The sequence below is a fragment of the Elaeis guineensis genome, chromosome 1 (genome assembly GCF_000442705.2).
Source record: "Elaeis guineensis isolate ETL-2024a chromosome 1, EG11, whole genome shotgun sequence".
Lineage (NCBI taxonomy): Eukaryota > Viridiplantae > Streptophyta > Magnoliopsida > Arecales > Arecaceae > Elaeis > Elaeis guineensis.
The window spans coordinates 158,327,808-158,347,551 of NC_025993.2; the positions used below are offsets into that span (position 1 = coordinate 158,327,808).

The 19,744-nt window shown below is 48.3% G+C and overlaps 1 protein-coding gene and 1 pseudogene across 1 annotated transcript; one reads left to right on the forward strand and one right to left on the reverse strand.

Moving 5' to 3' along the window:
• Positions 1-10,982: 10,982 nt before the first annotated feature.
• Positions 10,983-12,768, forward strand: LOC114913927 (pentatricopeptide repeat-containing protein At1g77405-like; annotated as a pseudogene).
• A 770-nt stretch (positions 12,769-13,538) lies between these two features.
• On the reverse strand, positions 13,539-16,282 carry LOC105039286 (uncharacterized). The gene is made up of 2 exons (XM_010915394.3): positions 16,013-16,282; positions 13,539-13,972 (listed from the first exon to the last, which is right to left on the reverse strand). The coding sequence occupies exons 1-2, from the start codon at positions 16,095-16,097 to the stop codon at positions 13,779-13,781; spliced, it is 279 nt and encodes a 92-aa protein (XP_010913696.1). The 5' UTR covers positions 16,098-16,282; the 3' UTR covers positions 13,539-13,778.
• Between the last annotated feature and the right edge of the window lie 3,462 nt (positions 16,283-19,744).

Below are 19,744 nucleotides of genomic sequence, written 5' to 3' on the forward strand. Positions count from 1 at the left end.
TCGAAGTTCCCGTCGAGGGACCGTCGGGCGAGGGCGCTGCCTCGCCCGAAAGAAGGGCGGCCGACGAGTTGGTCGATGGCGCACCGGCTGCTCAGCCGGCAGAGGAGGATCGGGAGGAGGCGCACGAGCCCGAGCGACCAGCGCCCGTTGCTGCCGCGCCGTCGGTCAAGACTTGGTCGGGCTCAAGCTTGCCGTCCATCTCCGACATCAGGGCTTGGGCGTCCGATCGAGGGAAGGCCCCTATGGCGTCGGACGATGAAGGACGGTCGGCCGACGGTGGAGGATCGACCAACTTCCAACTCCTCGAAGGTGCATCGGGCCTGGCCAACCATGACTTGGCCAGGAGGCTGTGCCAGGCGCTCCTCCTTCTCGTCGACATCGAGGCGATGAAGAACCAGCGTGTCTCCGACATGCTGTCTTCGTTCTACCCGATGATGATCCGGGTAAGTCCCTCTTTCCTTCATTTCCAACGTGGTTTCCGTAAGCTCGGTCTCCTGACGGTCGGTTTTGTTTTGTGCAGCTGGTTTACAACATATCCGAGCTAGAGGCCAGATACCGGAAGTTCGGCGACATGCGCGCGGCTTGGAGAGACAAGGTTGCGACCATTGAAGCCGACAAGATCGTCCTGGTTGACCAGCTGCAACAGTCGGTCGAACGGGAGGGCCGACTTGAGGGGGAGGTCTCCCGACTTACAGAGGAGGTCTCCCGACTCAAGGGCGCCTCGGCGACATCGGAGTCGGAGCTACAGTCGACCCGGGACGACGCGAAGAAGAAGTCCCGGACCGTCCGTCGGCTTCGGCACGAGTGGGACAGCTTTGCTAAGGAGCTGGAGGCCGACCGCGAGCAGCTCCGAGTAAGTCTCAAAAATCTTGCTAAGGCCGAGGAAGGTCTGTCCGTTGCCCAAGCCGACGCAGACATCGTGAGGGCAGAAGTGGAGTCGGTGAAGGAGGCCATGGGTCGGGCCATAGAAGACTTCCGTGACTCGGAAGAGTACCGAGAAGAGCTTTTGGAGAGCGGCTTCCTTTCATACTGGGTCGGGTATGAGGATGCTCAGGAAGCCGTTCGAAGCCTGTACCCGGAGCTTGATCTCAGCAGCATTGTTCTGCCAGAGTCGGAGGCCCCAGCTGTGGAGGAGACGGCCGATCCAACGTCGGAAGGCCTCACTATCAGGGCGGAAGCTGAAGAAGACGCAGAGCAAGCCACCGAAGATCAAGCGGCCCCAACTGCCGAAGCCAGAGCGGGTTCGCCGATCGTCCCCGACCGTCATCTAGTGGAGGAGGCCGACTCTGAGGATTAGTCGATTTTTTCCTTTTCTTTTTGCTTCGGCTTGTCATACTTGTAGTCGGGCTTCGGCCCGGTTTGTAAACTTGTCTTGATCTTTAATGAAATCAAAGTCAAAGTTTTGGACTTAAACTTTTTCCTCGTGCATGTCTTTCTTTTTTCATGTGTCGTGGAATGCATTTGAACACGTAAGTCGCTAACCCATATAGATCAGTTAGGACGTTTGATAACGCGTGCCGTCACGAAGGTAAAACAAGTTCCGACCTCGGATCGGCCTTTCGATGGTCGAGGGCCTAAGTCGGGCGTCCTTCGCCCGACTGTGAGTCGGGCGTCCTTCGCCCGACTGTGAGTCGGGTGCGCTCGTTGAGTCGAAAGCCGACCGACCGCCGAATAGGACTTGGCAGTCGGGTCTCTTTCAACGCATTCAGTCAGATGTCGTCCGGCGCGTTTAGTCGGGGAAACGATGATAAGTCAGATCCCGATACCCTTGTGTCGGATACTTACACTGCACCGTGTGATATACGGTGGTAAGCCGAATATCTCCCGGTCGGTTGTAGCTCGATCGGTGAGTCATGAACGCGACAGTGGTCGCTTCGTGTGATAGACGGTGGTAAGCCGAATATCTTTCGACCGACCGTAGCTCGGTCGGTGAGTCGCGACGGCGGTCGCGCAGGCGTTAAGCCTTTCTTTGGTCGGGGCTCAGTCAGCAAGTTAGCCGATCGTTTGGCCCGAAAGTTCGACCGTATAAGGAGTGTTAACTTCCATTATCGCGGATGATTCGGCCCTTGAGAGCGTCCGATGCATCGTCGGCGATCGGGCCGTCGGTTCCATGTGGACATTAAGTCTGAGTCGGGACGTCAGGACTCGGCCTTCTTGACGAGCGCCGATCGTCAGTCGAAGAGTGAAAACTCCAAAATTTGGAACTGGATTTGCATTTCGAATGAACAGGTATAAAATTCATTGGTGATACAACTTCAGGTTGTCAGCGTTCCAGGTCCGGAGAATTGGTTTCCCTTCCAGAGTTTTCAGTCGGTAAGCCCTTGGTCCGTAGGTGTCCGCTACCATGTAGGGCCCTTCCCAATTTGGAGCTAGCTTCCCTTGGTCTAGAGGCTTCGAGACTTCTGTCTTTCTTAGGACTAGGTCCCCAGGTCTGAAAAGCTTTGGCTTGACCTTGGCGTTGTAATATCAGGCTACCCTCTGTCGGTATGAAGCCATGCAAAGTTGAGCCTCGCTCCGAAGCTCGGGGAGGAGGTCTAGGTCGGTTCTCCGGCAATCAGAGTTGTTTGGCTCTTGATACTGCTCGACCCTAGTTGATGGCAGCCCGATCTCGAGCGGTATCATTGCCTCTGTCCCATAGGCCAAGCTGAAAAGCGACTCCCCGGTCGGAACACGGGGGGTCGTTCGGTAAGCCCATAGGACGGAGTTCAATTCGTCGACCCAGAGGTCTTTGGCTTCATTCAGTCGGGTTTTGAGCCCGTGTAGTATGGTCTGGTTGGTCACCTCGACTTCGCCATTGGACTGTGGGTGCCCGACTGAAGTCAGTCGGTGCGTGATGTGAAACCTCGCGCAGAAGTCTCTGAAGTCTTGGTTGTCGAATTGTCGTCCATTGTCGGTGATAATGGTATGCGGCAATCCGAACCTGAAGATGATGGACTTCTGAACGAAGTCCTCCATTTTGCTCTCGGTAATCTGTGCCAGGGGCTCGGCTTCCACCCATTTGGTGAAGTAGTCGATAGCGACGACTATGAACTTCCTCTGACTCGATGCCAGAGGGAAAGGACCAAGGATATCGACCCCCCATTGAGCAAAGGGCCATGGGGCTGCAATAGGAGTGATTTGGCTGGCTGGTCGGTGTTGTACGTTGGCGTACTTCTGGCACGGTTCGCACTTCCGGACCAACTTAGCCGCATCCTTCCTCATGGTGGGCCAGTAGTAACCCTGCCGCAGGACCTTGTAGGCTAAGGATTTGCCCCCCAAGTGACTCCTGCAGATTTCTTCGTACACTTCTCTGAGTGCGTAATCTGCATCGATCGATCCCAAGCACCTGAGCAAGGGAAGGGAGAACGACCTTTTGTAGAGTCGGCCATCTACGATCACATATTGGGAGGCCGACCATCGGAGCCGCCTGGCCTTCGCGGGATCTTCAGAGCTGATCCCGTCGGTCAGGTACCAAACAATCGGATCCATCTAGCTTGGTTCGACCGTCAGTTGTAGCACCTCCTCGATCTTGTCGATACTTGGCTGCTCGAGATTCTCCATGAACGTCTGGCCCAAAGAGTCGAAAGCCGAGGTCGCCAGCCTGGAGAGTGCATCGGCCCGGGCGTTCTCCGACCTGGGGATGTGGGAGATTTCAAAATACCCGAGGTGCGTCACGAGGTCCTTCACTTTCTGGAGATATTTTGCCATGGCTAGATCTCGTGCCTCGAATTCGCCTTTGACCTGCCCCACGATCAGCTGAGAATCGGAGAATGCCCTGAGGCTGACGATCCCAAGCTCCCTTGCCATCCTCAAGCCGGCGAGGAGTGCTTCATACTCAGCTTGGTTATTGGAGGCTCTGAAGTCGAATCGGAGGGCGTACTCGGTGACTACCCCATCCGAGTTGGTGAGCAAAAATCCAGCCCCGCTCCCTTGAGCGTTTGAAGCTCCGTCGATGTGCAGTACCCAGGTGGAGACCGGGTCAGGCTTGGAGACCGCGTCTCGTCTGGGGTCCACGTCTTCCGACCCTTGGTCGGTCGTCGGACATTCTACGATGAAGTCGGTCAGGACCTGGGCCTTTAAGGCAGGTCGCGATCGGTACTGTATGTCGAACTCGCTGAGCTTCATCATCTACTTTGCCAGTCGTCTCGATGTGTCAGGTCGGTGCAGTATCGCCCTCAGGGGCTGGTTGGTGAGAACCACGATGGCATGTGCCTGGAAGTATGGACGGAGTCGCTGTGCGGAGACGGTCAGGGCGAAAATTATCTTTTCTATCTCCGAATATCGGGCTTCAGTGTCGCGGAGCACTTTGCTGGTATAGTAGATAGGTTGATGGGTTCGACTCTCGTTTTCCCTGACGAGCACCGAACTGACCGCCTCGGGGGAGGTGGCCAAATAGAGATACAATGTCTCCCCGACCTCCGGCTTCACAAGCAACGGCGGGGAAGCCAAGTACCTCTTCAGATCCTCGAAGGCCCGTTGGCACTCATCCGACAAAGAGAAGCCCTTCGTCTGCCTCAGAGTTTTGAAGAACGGGAGGCACCTTTCAGCCGATCGAGAGATGAACCGGTTGAGAGCGACAATTTTTCCATTCAACTGCTGGACTTCCTTCTTGGTATTCGGGTGGCGCACGTCGATGATGGCCTTGATTTTCTCGGGGTTGGTCTCGATTCTCCGTTGCGAGATGAGGAACCCGAGGAACTTCCCCGAGGTTACTCCGAAGGCGCACTTAGTCGGGTTCAGCTTCATTCGGTGTTGTCGTAGAGTGCGGAAGGTTTCTTCGAGATCCCGGACATGATCTGAAATCTGCATACTTTTTACCAGCATGTCATCGACATATACTTCCATGTTGCGCCCGATCTGGTCTTTAAAGACCCTGTTGACAAGTCGTTGGTAGGTGGCGCTGGCATTCTTCAGCCCAAAAGGCATTACTCGGTAGTAGTAGAGGCCCTTGGGGGTCACGAAGGCAGTGTGCTCCTCATCTTCGGGCGCCATCCGAATCTGGTGGTACCCGACGAAGGCGTCCATGAAGCTGAGCAGTCAAAATTCGAATGTCGCATCCACCAGCTGGTCGATCTTTGGAAGTGAAAAGCTGTCTTTCGGACAGGCCTGATTCAAGTCAGTGTAGTCGATACAAATCCTCCACTTCCCGTTGGCTTTCTTGACCATGACAACATTGACGAGCCAATCGGGATATGTAGTTTCTCTGATGAAGCCCGCCTCGAGTAGCCTGTCCACTTCTTCGTCGATGGCCTTCTATCTTTCAGGAGCAAAAGATCTTTTCTTCTGTTTCACCGACCTCATCGTCGGGTCGATGTTGAGTCGGTGCGTTATTGTCTCCGGAGGGATGCCCGACATATCTGCTGCCGACCAAGCAAATATGTCGGCGTTGGCCTTCAGCAGCTCCGCCAACCGTTGTCGTTCTGGGTCGGATAGTTGAGACCCGACCCATACCTTTCGGTCGAGGCTCTCCGCTATCAGGATTGACACGAGCTGTTCAGCCGGTGAGCCCTGTTCTTCCTCCTCCCGTTGGTCTAGTTTGTCGATCGTCAGGGAGCCCTTCAACTCGTCGCTTTGAGCGGAGATCTGGAAGCATCGACGAGCGAGCTGTTGGTCTCCGCGCATCTCTCCGACTCCATTTTTGGTCGGAAACCGAACCAAGAGATGGTACGTCGAGACAATCACCTTGAGGGCGTTTAGTCCGGATCTTTCAAGTATGGAATTGTAGGCCGAAGGCACTTGGACGACCGCAAAAGTCAAATGAATCGTGCTTTGTCGTGGTTCGGTGCCGACCGTCACGGGCAGGGTAACTTCTCCTTCCGTCATGACGGCGTCCCCGGTGAAGCTTATCAAGGGCGTAGGGACTCTCTTGAGTCGGTCGGTTGATAGTCGCATCCGGGAGAAGGTCGAGTAAAACAAAACGTTCGTTGAACTTTTATTATCTACAAAAAAAATTTTTACATCATAGTTCGCTATTATCGCCGAGACAACAACAGCGTCATCGTGGAGAGTTTGGATGCCCCGAACATCTTCTTCCGTAAAGGTAATTACGTCGCCCGGGCGCAGCCTCTTCGTCGGCTCCCCTCCAGCAGACGTCCCCGGGCCAAGTCGTTTGGAAATCATATTGATGACCCCGGTCGTTGGCTGATTAGTCGTCACTTCTTCAGTCGGCTGGGGTCGTCGATCGGCGACTGGTTGAGTCGGCGGGTTCCTCCGAAATTTATCGAGATACCCTCGGCGGATGAGGGCTTCGATCTCATCCTTAAGCTGGATGCATTACTCGGTATTGTGGTCGTGGCCCCGGTGGAATCGACAGTACTTCCGTCGGTCGAGGCCTTTTGCCTTCAGAGGCGGAGGCTGTCGTAGGTACTCTTCCCCCTCGATCTCCATCAGAATCTACGCATGGGGAGCAGAGAGAGGAGTGTAGGAGTCATACCTGGGGCGTGTCGGCCTTGGAGTCTGCCGTCGGGGCGACTTCTGGTTTCGTCGCGGGGGTGAGACCCGACCGTCGGTCGGGGGCCTGCTAGGTTCGGCGGGGTCCCGACCCTTTCTTCGCTTTTTCTTCGGGCCCTTGAACTCGGTCAAGCACCGGTCGGAGGCTCCTTCGTCCGCGCGCATGTACTTGTACGCACGCTCCAATAGTTCGGCATATGTCCGGGGGAGGGTCTTGTCCAGAGAGTAAGTGAACCGGGACACCCTCAGCCTCCGTTTCATAGCCGAGATAGCCATGTCTTCGTTGAGGTCCCGGACCTCAAGCGTGGCCGCGTTGAATCACGTCACGAAGTGTTGGAGCGTCTCGTTTTCTCCCTGTTTGAGGGAGAAAAGGCTGTCCGACGTTCGCGGCGGCTTCCGGCTGGTGCTGAAGTGAGCCACGAAAGAGTGCTCGAGCTGTCCGAAAGAGTGGTACTTTCCGATCGAAGATAGGAGTACCAGACCCTGGCAGCTTTGCGGAGCGTGGCGGGAAAGCCGATGCAAAAGAGAGCATCGGTTGCCCCTTGAATCGTCATGAGAGCTTTGTAGCTCTCCAGGTGATCAATTGGGTCGGTGGAGCCGTCGTAAGGTTCCACATGTGGCATCTTGAACTGACTGGGGATCGGTTCGTCGAGGATGAGTCGGGAGAGAGGTTGGGCGGTCTGAAAGTCGACGTCATTTGAAGACTTCTGTCTGTCCACCTGCAGCTGCGCGAGTCGACGGTCGATTTCCTCGAACCTGCGTTCGTAGTCGTCTGTCCGTCGGTGCTGGGAGACCCCAGGAGTGGAGTTTCCAGAAGATTCCGAGAGAGAGGCGGATGGCGTTCGTGGGCATTTCTCCTTCCTTGCTCGTTCTAGCTGGGAGGGAGAATGCCGCCGGGATCGGTGGGCGTCGTGCCGCGGCCGCCCCTCCTCGTCTCTGCAGGAGCGCTGTGGTAGGTGCTCCTGCGGAGGCGACGGAGATCGATGCGGACGTCGGCGGCTGCTCCTGGAGGGCATCGGACGTGCCGTCGGTTGCCCGACCGGTGATGGCGGCAGCTGGACCGGTTGTTGCTGAAGGCTTTTGACCGCGTCCGTCAGCACGGTCATCTGCCGCACGATCGCTTCGATTTGCGCCTCCGTGGTCACCGCGGGGTGTGGAGAGCTGGGTTCCGCCGCGGAGGGTGGAGGAGAGGCCTCTTCCCGGTGGGAAGAGCGCCTCGCCGATCCAGTGACCCTCGATCGCTGAGCTCTTGTCTTTGTCATCTAGGGTTCCGTGGGGGTTACGATCTTCGGTGCCGGCGATAAAGCACTAACTTGTCTCTATGAGCGTTGCTTCGCCCCTACCTGGCGCGCCAATCTGTTGCGGCCAATCCCCTCGTCGCCTGGTCGCCGGGAACGAGCGCCTGCAAAAGAAAGTCCGCACTGACCGAAAGCGACTCCGGCAGGGACCCTCCGACGGTCAAGTCAGAGAGGAGACTGGCAACAGTGAGAAGAAAACAAGGAGCTCAACGAGAGAGGGAAAGAGAGAGAGGGGACAAGCCCAAGAGTTTTGAAGGGACCTCTAGCACTGTTGCCTTCCCCGATATATATAGTGGAGCGTGGTATGGCGCCGTCATTAATGGCGCGGATAATTGAAGAATTATCAATTCACTGTAGACTGTCAGAGTCACCGTAAAGATGTCAAATCGCCGTGGGGCCGTCAAATCACTAGGGTTGACAATGCCATAGTACGGGATAATGCCCCTTCCTGACGCGCCAATCTGTTGCGGCCAATCCCCTCGTCGCCTGGTCGTCGGAAACGAGCGCTTGCAAAAGAAAGTCCACACTGACCGGAGGCGGCTCCGGCGGGGACCCTCCGACGGTCAAGTCAGAGAGGAGACTAGGCAACAGTGAGAAGAAAACACGGAGCTCAACGAGAGAGGGAAAGAGAGAGAGGGGACAAGCCCAAGAGTTTCGAAGGGACCTCTAGCACTGTTGCCTTCCCCGATATATATAGTGGAGCGTGGTATGACGCCGTCATTAATGGCGCGGACAATTGAAGAATTGTCAATTCACTGTAGACTGTCAGAGTCGCCGTAAAGATGTCAAATCGCCGTGGGGCCGTCAAATCACCAGGGTTGACAATGCCATAGACGGGATAATGTCCCTAGGCGGCAGTGCCGCATGCTGTTGTCAGGACTGACAGTCTCTGGCAGTAGTACGGCGATTGGAGGAGTCGACCGACCTTAGGTCGGTGGCCAGCTGAGGGGCGTCGGGTGGAGATTCGGACCCTTCCGACGGTCAGTCGGGCACGTCGCGGGAGTCGGGCATCGGACCCCCTGGTGCAGTCGGTCAGGAGGGCGGAAAAGATCTGCCCGATCGATATATCCTCGGTCGGTAGACAACCGACGATCGGTCGGTAACGGTACCCGATGATCGGTCGGTCGGTCGGTCGGTCGTGTATGTCCGATTATAAGTCGATATGAGCGAGTTCCCCAACAAAAATGAACATCCTATATATGCGACTGAATTCCAAAGTACGCTGCATGTATTATGGTTGGGTTTGGTCTTGTTGCTAATCATTCCAAAACCTCTCAAGTACTTGTTTTTTACTTGTTCAGAAAGGAATAATGCATAGAGTTTTTCTTGCCTGGTTTTCACACTTCCACCATAACATGGAAAGGTTGGTAATCGGTGTTGTGCAGTTGATATGAACTCCTTGTAGAGATCCCACATTTTATGGGCCACAAAAGCTATCCCTCTTCAATGAGCTGTCCCACCACTGTATTAAGGTGTCAATCGACCCTCAAGGCTGCAGGCAGACTGCTGCTTTAAAGAAGGGAAAGCAATTTGATCTGAATGCATGTTGTTTCTTTTCGTGATCGTATTTTCATTCAACTTTCAAGAACTCTGGGAGCAAAACTTGCCCACAGAAGTGATGTCTAAGACATCCAGTTGGATCTTGGATTGCTGCATTATTCTCCTTACGGGTTCTCTCGTTCTTTCCTGGGACTATAGTTCCTCTCCGGACATTTACTTTTGATGACCACACTGCTCTATTTGATGTCCGGCCACTGTTAGAAAAATGCTATATTACCCTTAGCAACTGAAGGATTTTGATTGGTCTTACTTGCAATGGCTTGTGTTTCTTCTTTCATTAGAGGTAGAGAATTTGTTGGTCGGTTTTATGTCATGTTCTTCCTAGATAAATAGGAGGTCAATTCGCCAACCGTCATTAGCTACTCGAAATGTAGGCAATAATTGACTTAGGTAGGCATGGAATCCACCATCTAATAAGATAGTGGGCTCCATTTCTTTCAATCTCTTCAGTCGAAAGATATGTAACCCGGAAAAAGAAAAAGTTTGATTATCGTAATACTTATGTAACTAGTGGGATGTAATCATATTGAAATTCATGTTGGATTATGTTTATATAAATAGATAAATGAACAGGCATATAGATAAATCTTAAAAAAAAGATAGTAACATACGAATTTTTCAAGGGATAATCCATTCTAGTACTATCTCCATTTACATACGAAGTTCTAATGGGTTTAGGTGCTCTGGTACTTTCATAAAATTATCACCATGTATATCATTCGATGTTTTTTAATTCTTTTTCATATAAGAAAGTATACTAGCGTCACATGCTTCTTGGAATAGAGAGAATTAACATAATCTCGCAACAAAACGTTTGTTGTGATTTTTCTTCTCTTTCCTGATCATGACCTGCGAATAGTGCTTTAGAACATCCAGGTAAGTGCAAGGGGAATCCATAGGCAATATTTTCTAATTTTAATTGTGATTGCCTAGTTCAAGCACCTGTATTGCACATCTAATCACTTGGTTTAGCAAGCATCACTTCTGGTCACCATCAAATTAATGTCCAACAAGCAAGATCGATTCAAGGGACCACCTTATCCGAATCAAGGGTGTCCCTTGTACGAAGTTCGATGTCACTTAAAGTTGTGGAGCTCACCTATTAGGCCATTTGGTCCCCTAAAACTAAGTAGGGATAGGTAGCTTGAATTATAAATTAGATTAGATAGGCTAAAACTTAAGATGTCACTTGCTGAATTAGGACCCACGTTCAGAGATGCAGATGTATCAAATTCTGGCCGTCAAATGCCCGAAAGATGTCACTTTTCATGTGCCACGGTTCCCCTCTAGGTACATGAGAGTTATTTTGATAATGACAAAAAGAGTTAACGTGATTCTTCTTGCATCAATTTTCATTTTTCTCGGAGGATTCTTGGTAAATTAGAATTCCCATTTTTTTAAGAAAAGAATTCATGAGGCAGACAATAAATAATTGATATAAAGTTTAGGGTGCGTTTGGTTAACCATCAAAAAAAATATATATTTTTTAATTTTTTAATTTTTGAAAAGTAAAAATTTAAAAATAATATTTGGTAATGCCCTAAAAAATAAAAAGTAAAAATCAAAAAAATAGAAATAATTATTTTCTGCGGAAAGTAAATTTTTTTTACTTTTTAAAATTGGTTTTTACTTTTTTCAGACTTATCCGGACTCGCCCCGACACTCACCACACCTCCCTCTCCCCCTCCCCAACCCTCCGACCCCCTCCTCCTCATCATCTCCCGCGCCATCGCCTTCTTCCACTAGCTCTCCTCTCGCCCCCTCCTTTCGCCACACCCCCCTCTCCTATCTCGCCATGGCCCACCTCCTCCACCGCCACCGCCTCCCCTCCCTCACCTCCGCCTCCTGGTCGCCCACCGCGGCCGCCACTCCACCCCCACCCTCTTCTCCTCCGCCCTCTAGGCCGCCGCCCCCGCCCTTCCCTCCTCCACTCCCTCGCCCTCAAGTACGCTGATGCCGGCCTCGTTTCGACGCCATCCACTATCTTTGCCTTGCTCTTCGGCACCGTCTCCCCCTCTCTTTCCGCTCCTCTGCTCGCCTCCTCCACCTGCTCATGAGATCCAACTCCCCCGCTGCCGCTTGGGCCTTCTATTCGGAGATCCTCATTGCTAGATTCCCTCCCAAGCTGCAAACTTTCAACGTGCTGATGCACTCTCTTTGCAAGGAGGGTAGGATTAGGAAGGCCTATTTGATTTTTGATGAGATTCGGAGGTTTAAAACTGAGCCCAATCCATCAGCTTCAATTTTCATCAATGGCTACTGTAAAGTTGGCAACTTGGATGCTGGATTTGATTAAAAGAGACAGATGATGGAAGCTGGGTCCATCCTGATGTTTTTACGTACAGTGTTTTGGTCAGAAGGTTGTGTAAAGCCAGCAGATTGGAGGACGCCAACCAGTTGTTCGATGAAATATGCTGTAGAGGTTTGGTTCCCAATGCCGTTACATTCACCGCGTTGATTGATGGGTGTTGGGGAATACCGACCGACCGACTAGCCGACCAATCGACCGACTGGCGGTCCGACCGACTGCCGGCCCGACCGACCGACTGGCGGCCCGACCGGCTCCGACGGACGACTCCGACTGGCCGATAGACCGAGCGATCGTCGGTCGGGGCGACCGGCCGACGGATTCCATCAGCGGCTAACTACCGGCCATTCAACAGTCCATTGCCGACCGGGGGTATGTCGGGCGTATCCATCCCGACCGACTAAACTCAGAGGTCTAATGGCCGACTCACATGAAGCTCGCCGACCGACGGAGGAACCCGGTGCCACTCTGATGGCCGCCGATCAAGGGTCGGCCGACTCCTCCGATCGCCGTACAGCCGCCAGACCTTGTCAGCTCTGACACGGACATGCGGCGCGGTTACCTAGGGGCATTGTCCCGCCGAGAGCGTGGTCAACCCTGATGATTAGACGGCCATACGGCGACATGACGTTTTCACGGCGACTCTGACAGTCTACAGTGAGTTGACAGTTCCTCACTTGTCCGCGCCATTAATGACGGCGCCATACCGTGCTCCACTATATAAACCGGGGAAGGCAACAGTGCAAGGGATCGATCCGCTCCGTCTCTCCCGAAAACGCAGGCTCGCTCCCTCTTTCCCTCTCTCTCTCTCTCTCAGAGCTCTCTGTCTACATTTCACTGTTGCCCAGTCACCTCTTTGATTTGACCGTCGGAGGGTCTCCGCCGGAGCCGCCTCCGGTCAGTGCGGACTTCCTTTTGCAGATGCACGCTTCTCGACGATCGGGCAACGAGGCGATTGGCCGCAACAATGGGCATCGTAAAGATGGCAAGGTTGTCGCTGGGATGAAGATTTACAGAGAGATGTGTAGGAAAGGTATTCAATAGGATTGGGTTACTTTTAATGCTTTTGTGAATGGCCTCTGCAAGGATGGAAATTTAAGGGAGGCGAAGCAGGTTGTGGAAGGATTTTAATATGTAAAATAATAACAAAATATTATGTGCTGATCAAACATATTTTTTTTATTTTTTTATATTTTGCTCTATCGCAACTAGTATCAAATATATTTTTTATTTTTTATTTTTATTTTATAGTAAAAATCAAAAAAATAAAAAATATTTTTTAGAAAATAAAAATCAAAAATCAAAAAGTGTAACCAAATGCATTCTTAATGGTTACCATTATATTTATGCCAATAAGTGTGCAATATTGTAAGAGGGTGAAATTTGTCACTAAAGCTATCAAACTGCCCACATTGAGCAAGTGCATCAGTTTGACAACCACTGGATACAACGTCCACATTTATCTATATAAGAACACTATTCTTGATATCAAAGAATTCTTTTGATTAGCACACAGATCGAGTGCAATTATAGATTGAGCTCGGTTCATGATCTTAAGATCCATTCACTCTTCAATCAACCCAAGCGCTACAATTTATTTCATAAGTTTTGAGTTGCTTTCGCTTCACACACAAAGTTTGACGAAATGAGCCATACTCAATGTTCCGAATTAATTTTGGTTTGATCAATTCAAATTGAGTCATACAAAATAAATCCGATAATTTAGGAGAATCATAAACTGACCCCCAAGCATCCAAGAGAAGACTAGACCCCTACAGTTTCCTTAACAATGGTCTCATGTTTCTCACTATCCGAACCTTCTGCACAAGAACAAATTTGCACCAGAGATGGTTGGAAGTGCTGAACAGGATAGAAAATTGTAACTTGCCAAAATACATGAACGGTCTTTCCGAGATTATGTTAAGCGAATCAAGGAAAGGAAATAAAGTAACTGAAAACTCATTAATAGGGCTAAACCTAAAAAAGCCCAAAAGTGGATAAAAAGGAAGAGTTCTTATAGCCTCTCTCTTTCCACCCCTCCCTTCACGATGGAAAAGGTTGTGGAATCTATGTACACGTACACAAGAGCAGGAGAACTATACAACTTTGTTGTTCTTGTGATGTTATGGATATAGGAAGTAATTGGGGTGGGTGACATACGAAATAAATTCTTGTGCACTGTTTCAATGATGTGGTGGCTCTATTGGACCACATGACGACGTCCGGCCGGACCAGGATGGGAACCTCCAAAATGGCCGCTTGCGTTGCTTGGGCGTGCGTGATAGCTCCATCTCTGATCTCAGTATCTCCCACATCACTTGCACATCTTGGTATCCACAGGTTTGTACGTCATCCCGGAGTTCAAGGATTCCACCACCTGCTCATATCATATCATTAGGCGTGGTTACCATCATTGCAGTTCCTGAATTAAATTAGATTTGCACCACAGAATAACAGCCACAAGAAACTATATATATATATATATATTGCCACCTCAAGTTATAGATCTCGGCAAAGATATAGCAGAATTCATCAGCACGGACAGCCTCCGTGATCAAAACAACTAGCTTGGTTGGACACCAGAGAATCCCAAGACGATTGGTGCCAAGCGAATCCCAAGCTCAGGCAGGGCCCACGTTTCCCATGATTGGGTGATTGACCTACTGATCTATAGTCGTAATGATGGTTGGCTCTTGTTGCTCATCCTACCACATACTAAGGGTACAGACTGTGACATGGTACATGTCGACGGAACAATTCTACAAAGTATACGTTATAATAGATGTGGTAAGACAGAAGAAGAAAAAGCAACACCTTTTAGCTTGACATATCTTCTTCTTTTTATTATCTACGAATGACATATCTTCTTCTTTTTATTATTTACGAATACAAACATTTCAATTTTGAGTTAGTTAAATGCTTATTATTTAAACAATTATTAACTAATTCTATACTTTCTTGAATCAAGCTAGTATTACTCTAGTAGAGTCTTATTATGTTTGGAGCAAGCACTTTTATAGTTACAAAAGAGCCAAAACTCAAATTCCAGTGCCTATACCAATTGCTCAGCAGTCAGCTGCCTCTACCAGCTTCACCACGATGACCCTATGAGCTGATATATCGCCTTTCAAGAATTTCGTAAGTTAGTTCCGGAGTTCAACATATGAACTGACTTAATTTGATAACTCATCATTTAGCAGGTAATTGGATGTTTGACTGGTCAACTGTGATCTTTTAGAATAAAGACATCTTAGTCATAGTCCATACCCGCACCCTTATACTAGAAATACATAACCAATATAGATAGAGGCCCACCAAAATATCAAAAGAGGCATACATACTAGGAGAAATTATTGGTTGGATCGGATCCACCGTTGAGTGGATGGATCAGTCCAACCACAAACAAACACAATGGAACATGGAGAAAAAAATGAAAAAGGAAAAAAAACAGCCGAGGCTCCTCCCTTTCTCTATGTTCGTTCATAGTTGAACCGATCCACCAGCTCAGCGGTGGATCTGATTCAATTAAAAGTTTCTCATATACTACTATCTTTCCACCGCAGTTCAGCTGAGAAAATAATATCACAATTTTATCAGATTTATTTTTAAATATTAAAAAAAATAGTAGCGAGCTTTGCTACTAGGTGGATGTGGCTCAGGGGACACCCACGCACCGATCTTTGAGCAACAAAAGCCAAGAGAACTACTTAAATCTTATCATCCAACATGTCACCGCCATCCATTAGAAGAAAACAAAGAATCAGGTGGTCCTCAACAAAAAAGCGGCTAAGATGCCCAAGATCAACGGCTAAAATCAAAAGAAGGACGAAGTTCTCCGCCCAACACCCCCATCTCTCTCTCTCTCTCTCTCTTCCCCTCCGTCCCCCAGTGTGTGGTAGGAACTTCCGAGCCCCTCTGCAAGGCGATGCCCGATTAACTCTTTGTCATAAAAACAGATAAAGAAACAAAAACCACCATCCACTCATTCAAGCCGGTTCATATATCGTGACGACTATAATCACCAGAAAAATAAAAAGGAAAAAGAAAAAAAAGAAGAAGAGAGGGGGGTTTCACATGCCAACCGAAATTATAAATAATAAGCAATCATTCGCCCTTTATCCGATAACTTTAAAATTCGGTTCTGGATAGATATATAGAGCAGAAGAATCAGGAGGAGTATAACCCAAAGTCCTATTATTATTATTATTATTATTATTAAAAAATAAAAACAATTGAAAAAAAAAACTTCCCGGTGATCCGATCGCTGCTCCCGCCAAATTTCGAGATCGAAACTTTATTTTTTTTTTTGGGGGGGGGGCAAAAGAAAGACAAATATATTTCTTTTATGTAGGAAGAGGAAGGCAGGGAAAGACTGAGAACCGAGGGAGAGAGAAAGGCAGTAGAGCGGTAATCTCACCGTTCTTTCGGGCCTTAACGCGGGCGGAGACCGCGACCCAAGCTCGCCTGACCGGGAAGACCACCTTCTTCTGCCACCAGGCCATCACCCGGGCGCCTATCCTCCTCCGCCGGATAGCGGCGCACCTCACCGCGAAGGATCCCAACCTGCCTGCCAGACCTCCTCCCCTCCCGCCCGCGACGGAGACGCCTTCTTATAATCTAATTATCCTCCGCGGCACCCCCAAGATCTCCAAACGTTTTTAATCTCTCTCTTCTTCTCTGTCTCTCTCCCCCCCCCCCCACCCCCCCCTCGCCCCCTCCCCCGCGCTCTCTCTGTCTTCCTTTTCGCCTTTTATTGCAATCCTTCCCCCGGTTTGATATTCTCACCCCCTATGTTTTTTATATTGTAGGCCGTGACGATTGAGGGAACCTGGTCTTCAAGCGGCCGTTACGTGGCTGTCGGTGGATACTGCGAAATTTCTCTCCATGATGTGTATTTTATATACACTTACATATGTTCCTGTTACTTTGCTGTATACTGCCCTCGGTGGCGCTCTCGTTAGTTTTAAACCAAGCTAATTAAGTTTTGATTCACATAGTATGGCCATTAACTTTTATTTTCGTCTCTAACTTTTTTTCAATATTAATATAAGGCGAGGTAACATACTTCACAATTTTCTATTGAGGAGTTGGACATTTCACCGAATACTGCTTTATTAAAATTTTAAATAATTCCATAAACTGTTAAGTAGTACTACTGCAAAGTTTGTTTCTCCCAACAAGATGGGTTGAATAGTTTTTCACCCACTTTTGTGCTGCAAACGATCCGAGTTGTTCACGACTTTGGGCTCTGCTCGACATAAGCTTGGTTGGAGCTTCCCATGGTCAGAAAAAAGGTCATGGTCAACTAAATTTTAAAGCTTGGCTCATAATCGGGGCAAGCCAGAACAAGCGAACTTTTATATTTAGTGGGAAAGCCCAGTTGCTTGACTAAACCTTGGCTTGGAGCTTAGATGAGCAGAGATTGAATAGATTTTCTTAGACTCAATTAGTTTCAAGCTGAGCCCAAGCAACTCATTCATTTTTTCAAACCAAGCTCGACCGGTCCGATATTTGGCTTAACTCGATTTGTTTATACTCTGCCTATTTTAATACCTATCATAATGACTATTATTTTATTAATAAATTTTAAAAAATCAGACTGCAACAGTTACTGCAATAGCATGATTTTTATTGCGCAAATTACCAAACCACCCTGTCAACTTAGGATTATTTCTACTTAGTATCCTTTAAATTTAAAAAGTTTCAATATGACCCTTAAAGTACTTAGTTAAGTGATGTAATATGATCCTATTATCCATACCTATTTACTTATCTAAGCTTGTAAGATTCCATCATGTGGTCATCACGCGATATATTTCGAACGAAATGCCTTTGAATAATAAGCCATTACTCATGTATAGGGGAGAAAGGAGGATGAGAAGAAGACCTAAAATCCAACAAAAACATAGCAAGATGTAGAATATCACAGCCATTACCCACTTGGAAGAAGAAGTAGAGCACCATAAGGAGGACAAGGAGATCTCTATTAAAACCTCCAAAAATCCAAGAAAGAAATAGCAAAAGTAGAAAATCACAACCATTACCCATCTAGAAGTGAAGAAAAAGATAGTGATGAGGAGGAGGAGGAAGAATGAGAATGCTAGCTCATCTTAATTAAGATGAAAAACTAACAATCAACATGAGAAAAAAAAATCCTTCCCCCATCATTTATTTTACATCTAACAAAAAATGCAAGTTGGTTATGATAGTTGAGGATGGACCTCACCTTCTCATCGAACATGATGAAGGCCCTAAGAGTATGATGGAGGTGGTCCTCATTGAGGACCTTCTAGGAACGATTGAAGGTGATGAGAATGATCTTGAGGTACTTGTTTTATTATCTGATTTGGTCGATTCTATTCTTAATAAAAATGCAAAAGTCAAAGATTTTGACATTGTATTTAAAGAAATCAAAAATTAGGTGGTCGAGACGAGTGCAGAAAAAGATCCCTTTACTGTTGAAGATGATCATGTGAAACTCTTCTTGATAGACAAGAAAAGTATTTAGAACTTCTGAACCAAAGATAGAAAGAGGAGGCCTCTTTGCTAACAGTGGAAGATAGGTATAGAGAGGAAGAAAGCTATAGTAGTTCAATGACAGGTTGAAAGAATGCAATTGATTCAAGCTTAACTAATTTTCATTAAATGCCATTAACTTATATCACTTAGTGGAGATGAGGCATAGGATCTTGTCCCATGGTATCTGTCAACCAAAGATAATGGAAAGGGAGAGAGAAGGGAGGTGGGGAGAGGAGTGATGTATTTTGGAAAAAAATAAATAAAAGAAGGGACGAAGAGAGGGTAACCTTTTAAAAATATTACCCGGACAACGTTGGGCACTAGGTAGGGCTCAAGACCATGTTGAAGATAAAATTGAAACTTTTAAACTTGAGGTCTACTAACTGAAAGCGACAACAAGTTAATCGGATTTTAAGGTGATTTTACCTTTGTATTATAGCGGTCAGTTAACAATCACGGAAGCTCCGTTATGTTGACTTAACAGCGTCATGGAGGGATAATAACGAACAACGATGCAAGTCCAGCAACGATTCACTGGATCCGGTTTCCCGGTTTCCGCAGCGCTCGTGGCATCACCCGCGGGATGGCAGGAACCACCACGCGGCCATAGGCGGCTCCACCACGTGCCTTCCAGGAGCCGAGACTAAAGAATCAGTGCCTGTCCGGTGTCCCATCGGACGATCTAATCACACTTCGTCTCATCTTGTGGGTCCCGCTTGTAAGAAGTAAGAACGAGCCACTTGGCCACATACGAGCGAAACGCTGTTTCGGACGAGCAGCGGAACGGCCGGGAGCGCCCACCACCCACTTTTGGAATTGACGTGGGCATCTCTTTTCGTTCTCCGGTAAGCACGTGGCTAAAGCCCACTGGTGGTTTATCCTTGGCGTTTTGCCCGATTTATGCCACGTGGAGTAACTCAAGGGGGAAGTCGTGGGTGCTATTTAGTCGTTGGGTTCGGTTGGGACGTTCCGTTAATGGGTCCACGTAAGCCCCAGTGTAGACATTCTGATCTCCTCGACGATTAATCGCCTTGGTAGTGGAAAATATGCAACCTTACCCAATGACACCTCCCTACTAATGGACTAATTGGGGGAAAAAATCAAATAAATTGAAACATTGGGTGCCACGTAGTCTAGTGGAACTTCCACCAGTTTGTTTCTGGCGGAATGGGCAAAAGATCTTGGCCCCGTCGCTGATTTGGTGATGTGATGCTTGATCGGCTAAACTTAACTTGGTAGTTGAATCAGCGATCACTAACAAGTTAGCAAGAGCAGAGATATACTTAAGTAATATGAATAACTTATGTTGCTCTCTATTAAAGATGCATGAATGGTTGAATTATATGTTTTTTTGATGTTGTTTAACAAAGATGCATCTCTTTTCTCGATATATGAATGGCATACAAATGATCAGCATATGGACTCTAATACTTATCATTGCAGCAAAATAAAGTTATCTTTAATTTTTTAAAAGAAACTTTAGTAATGACCAAAAAGAAAAGTACAATAAATTACTCCAGTTCAATAATAAATTCGCTGATATTTGAATTCTACATTCTTGGGTGGAATGTGCCACTATGCATATAAATTGTAAAAAATATATAATAAATTTTATTATAATTGTTGGGGT

Excerpts from the sequence above, each read along its gene's own strand:
- LOC105039286 (XM_010915394.3), bottom strand. The coding sequence starts at position 16,097 with ATGGCCTGGTGGCAGAAGAAGGTGGTCTTCCCGGTCAGGCGAGCTTGG. Across the intron at positions 13,973-16,012 it reads CGTTAAGGCCCGAAAGAACG|GTGGTGGAATCCTTGAACTC; the intron begins GTGAGATTACCG and ends TGATATGAGCAG.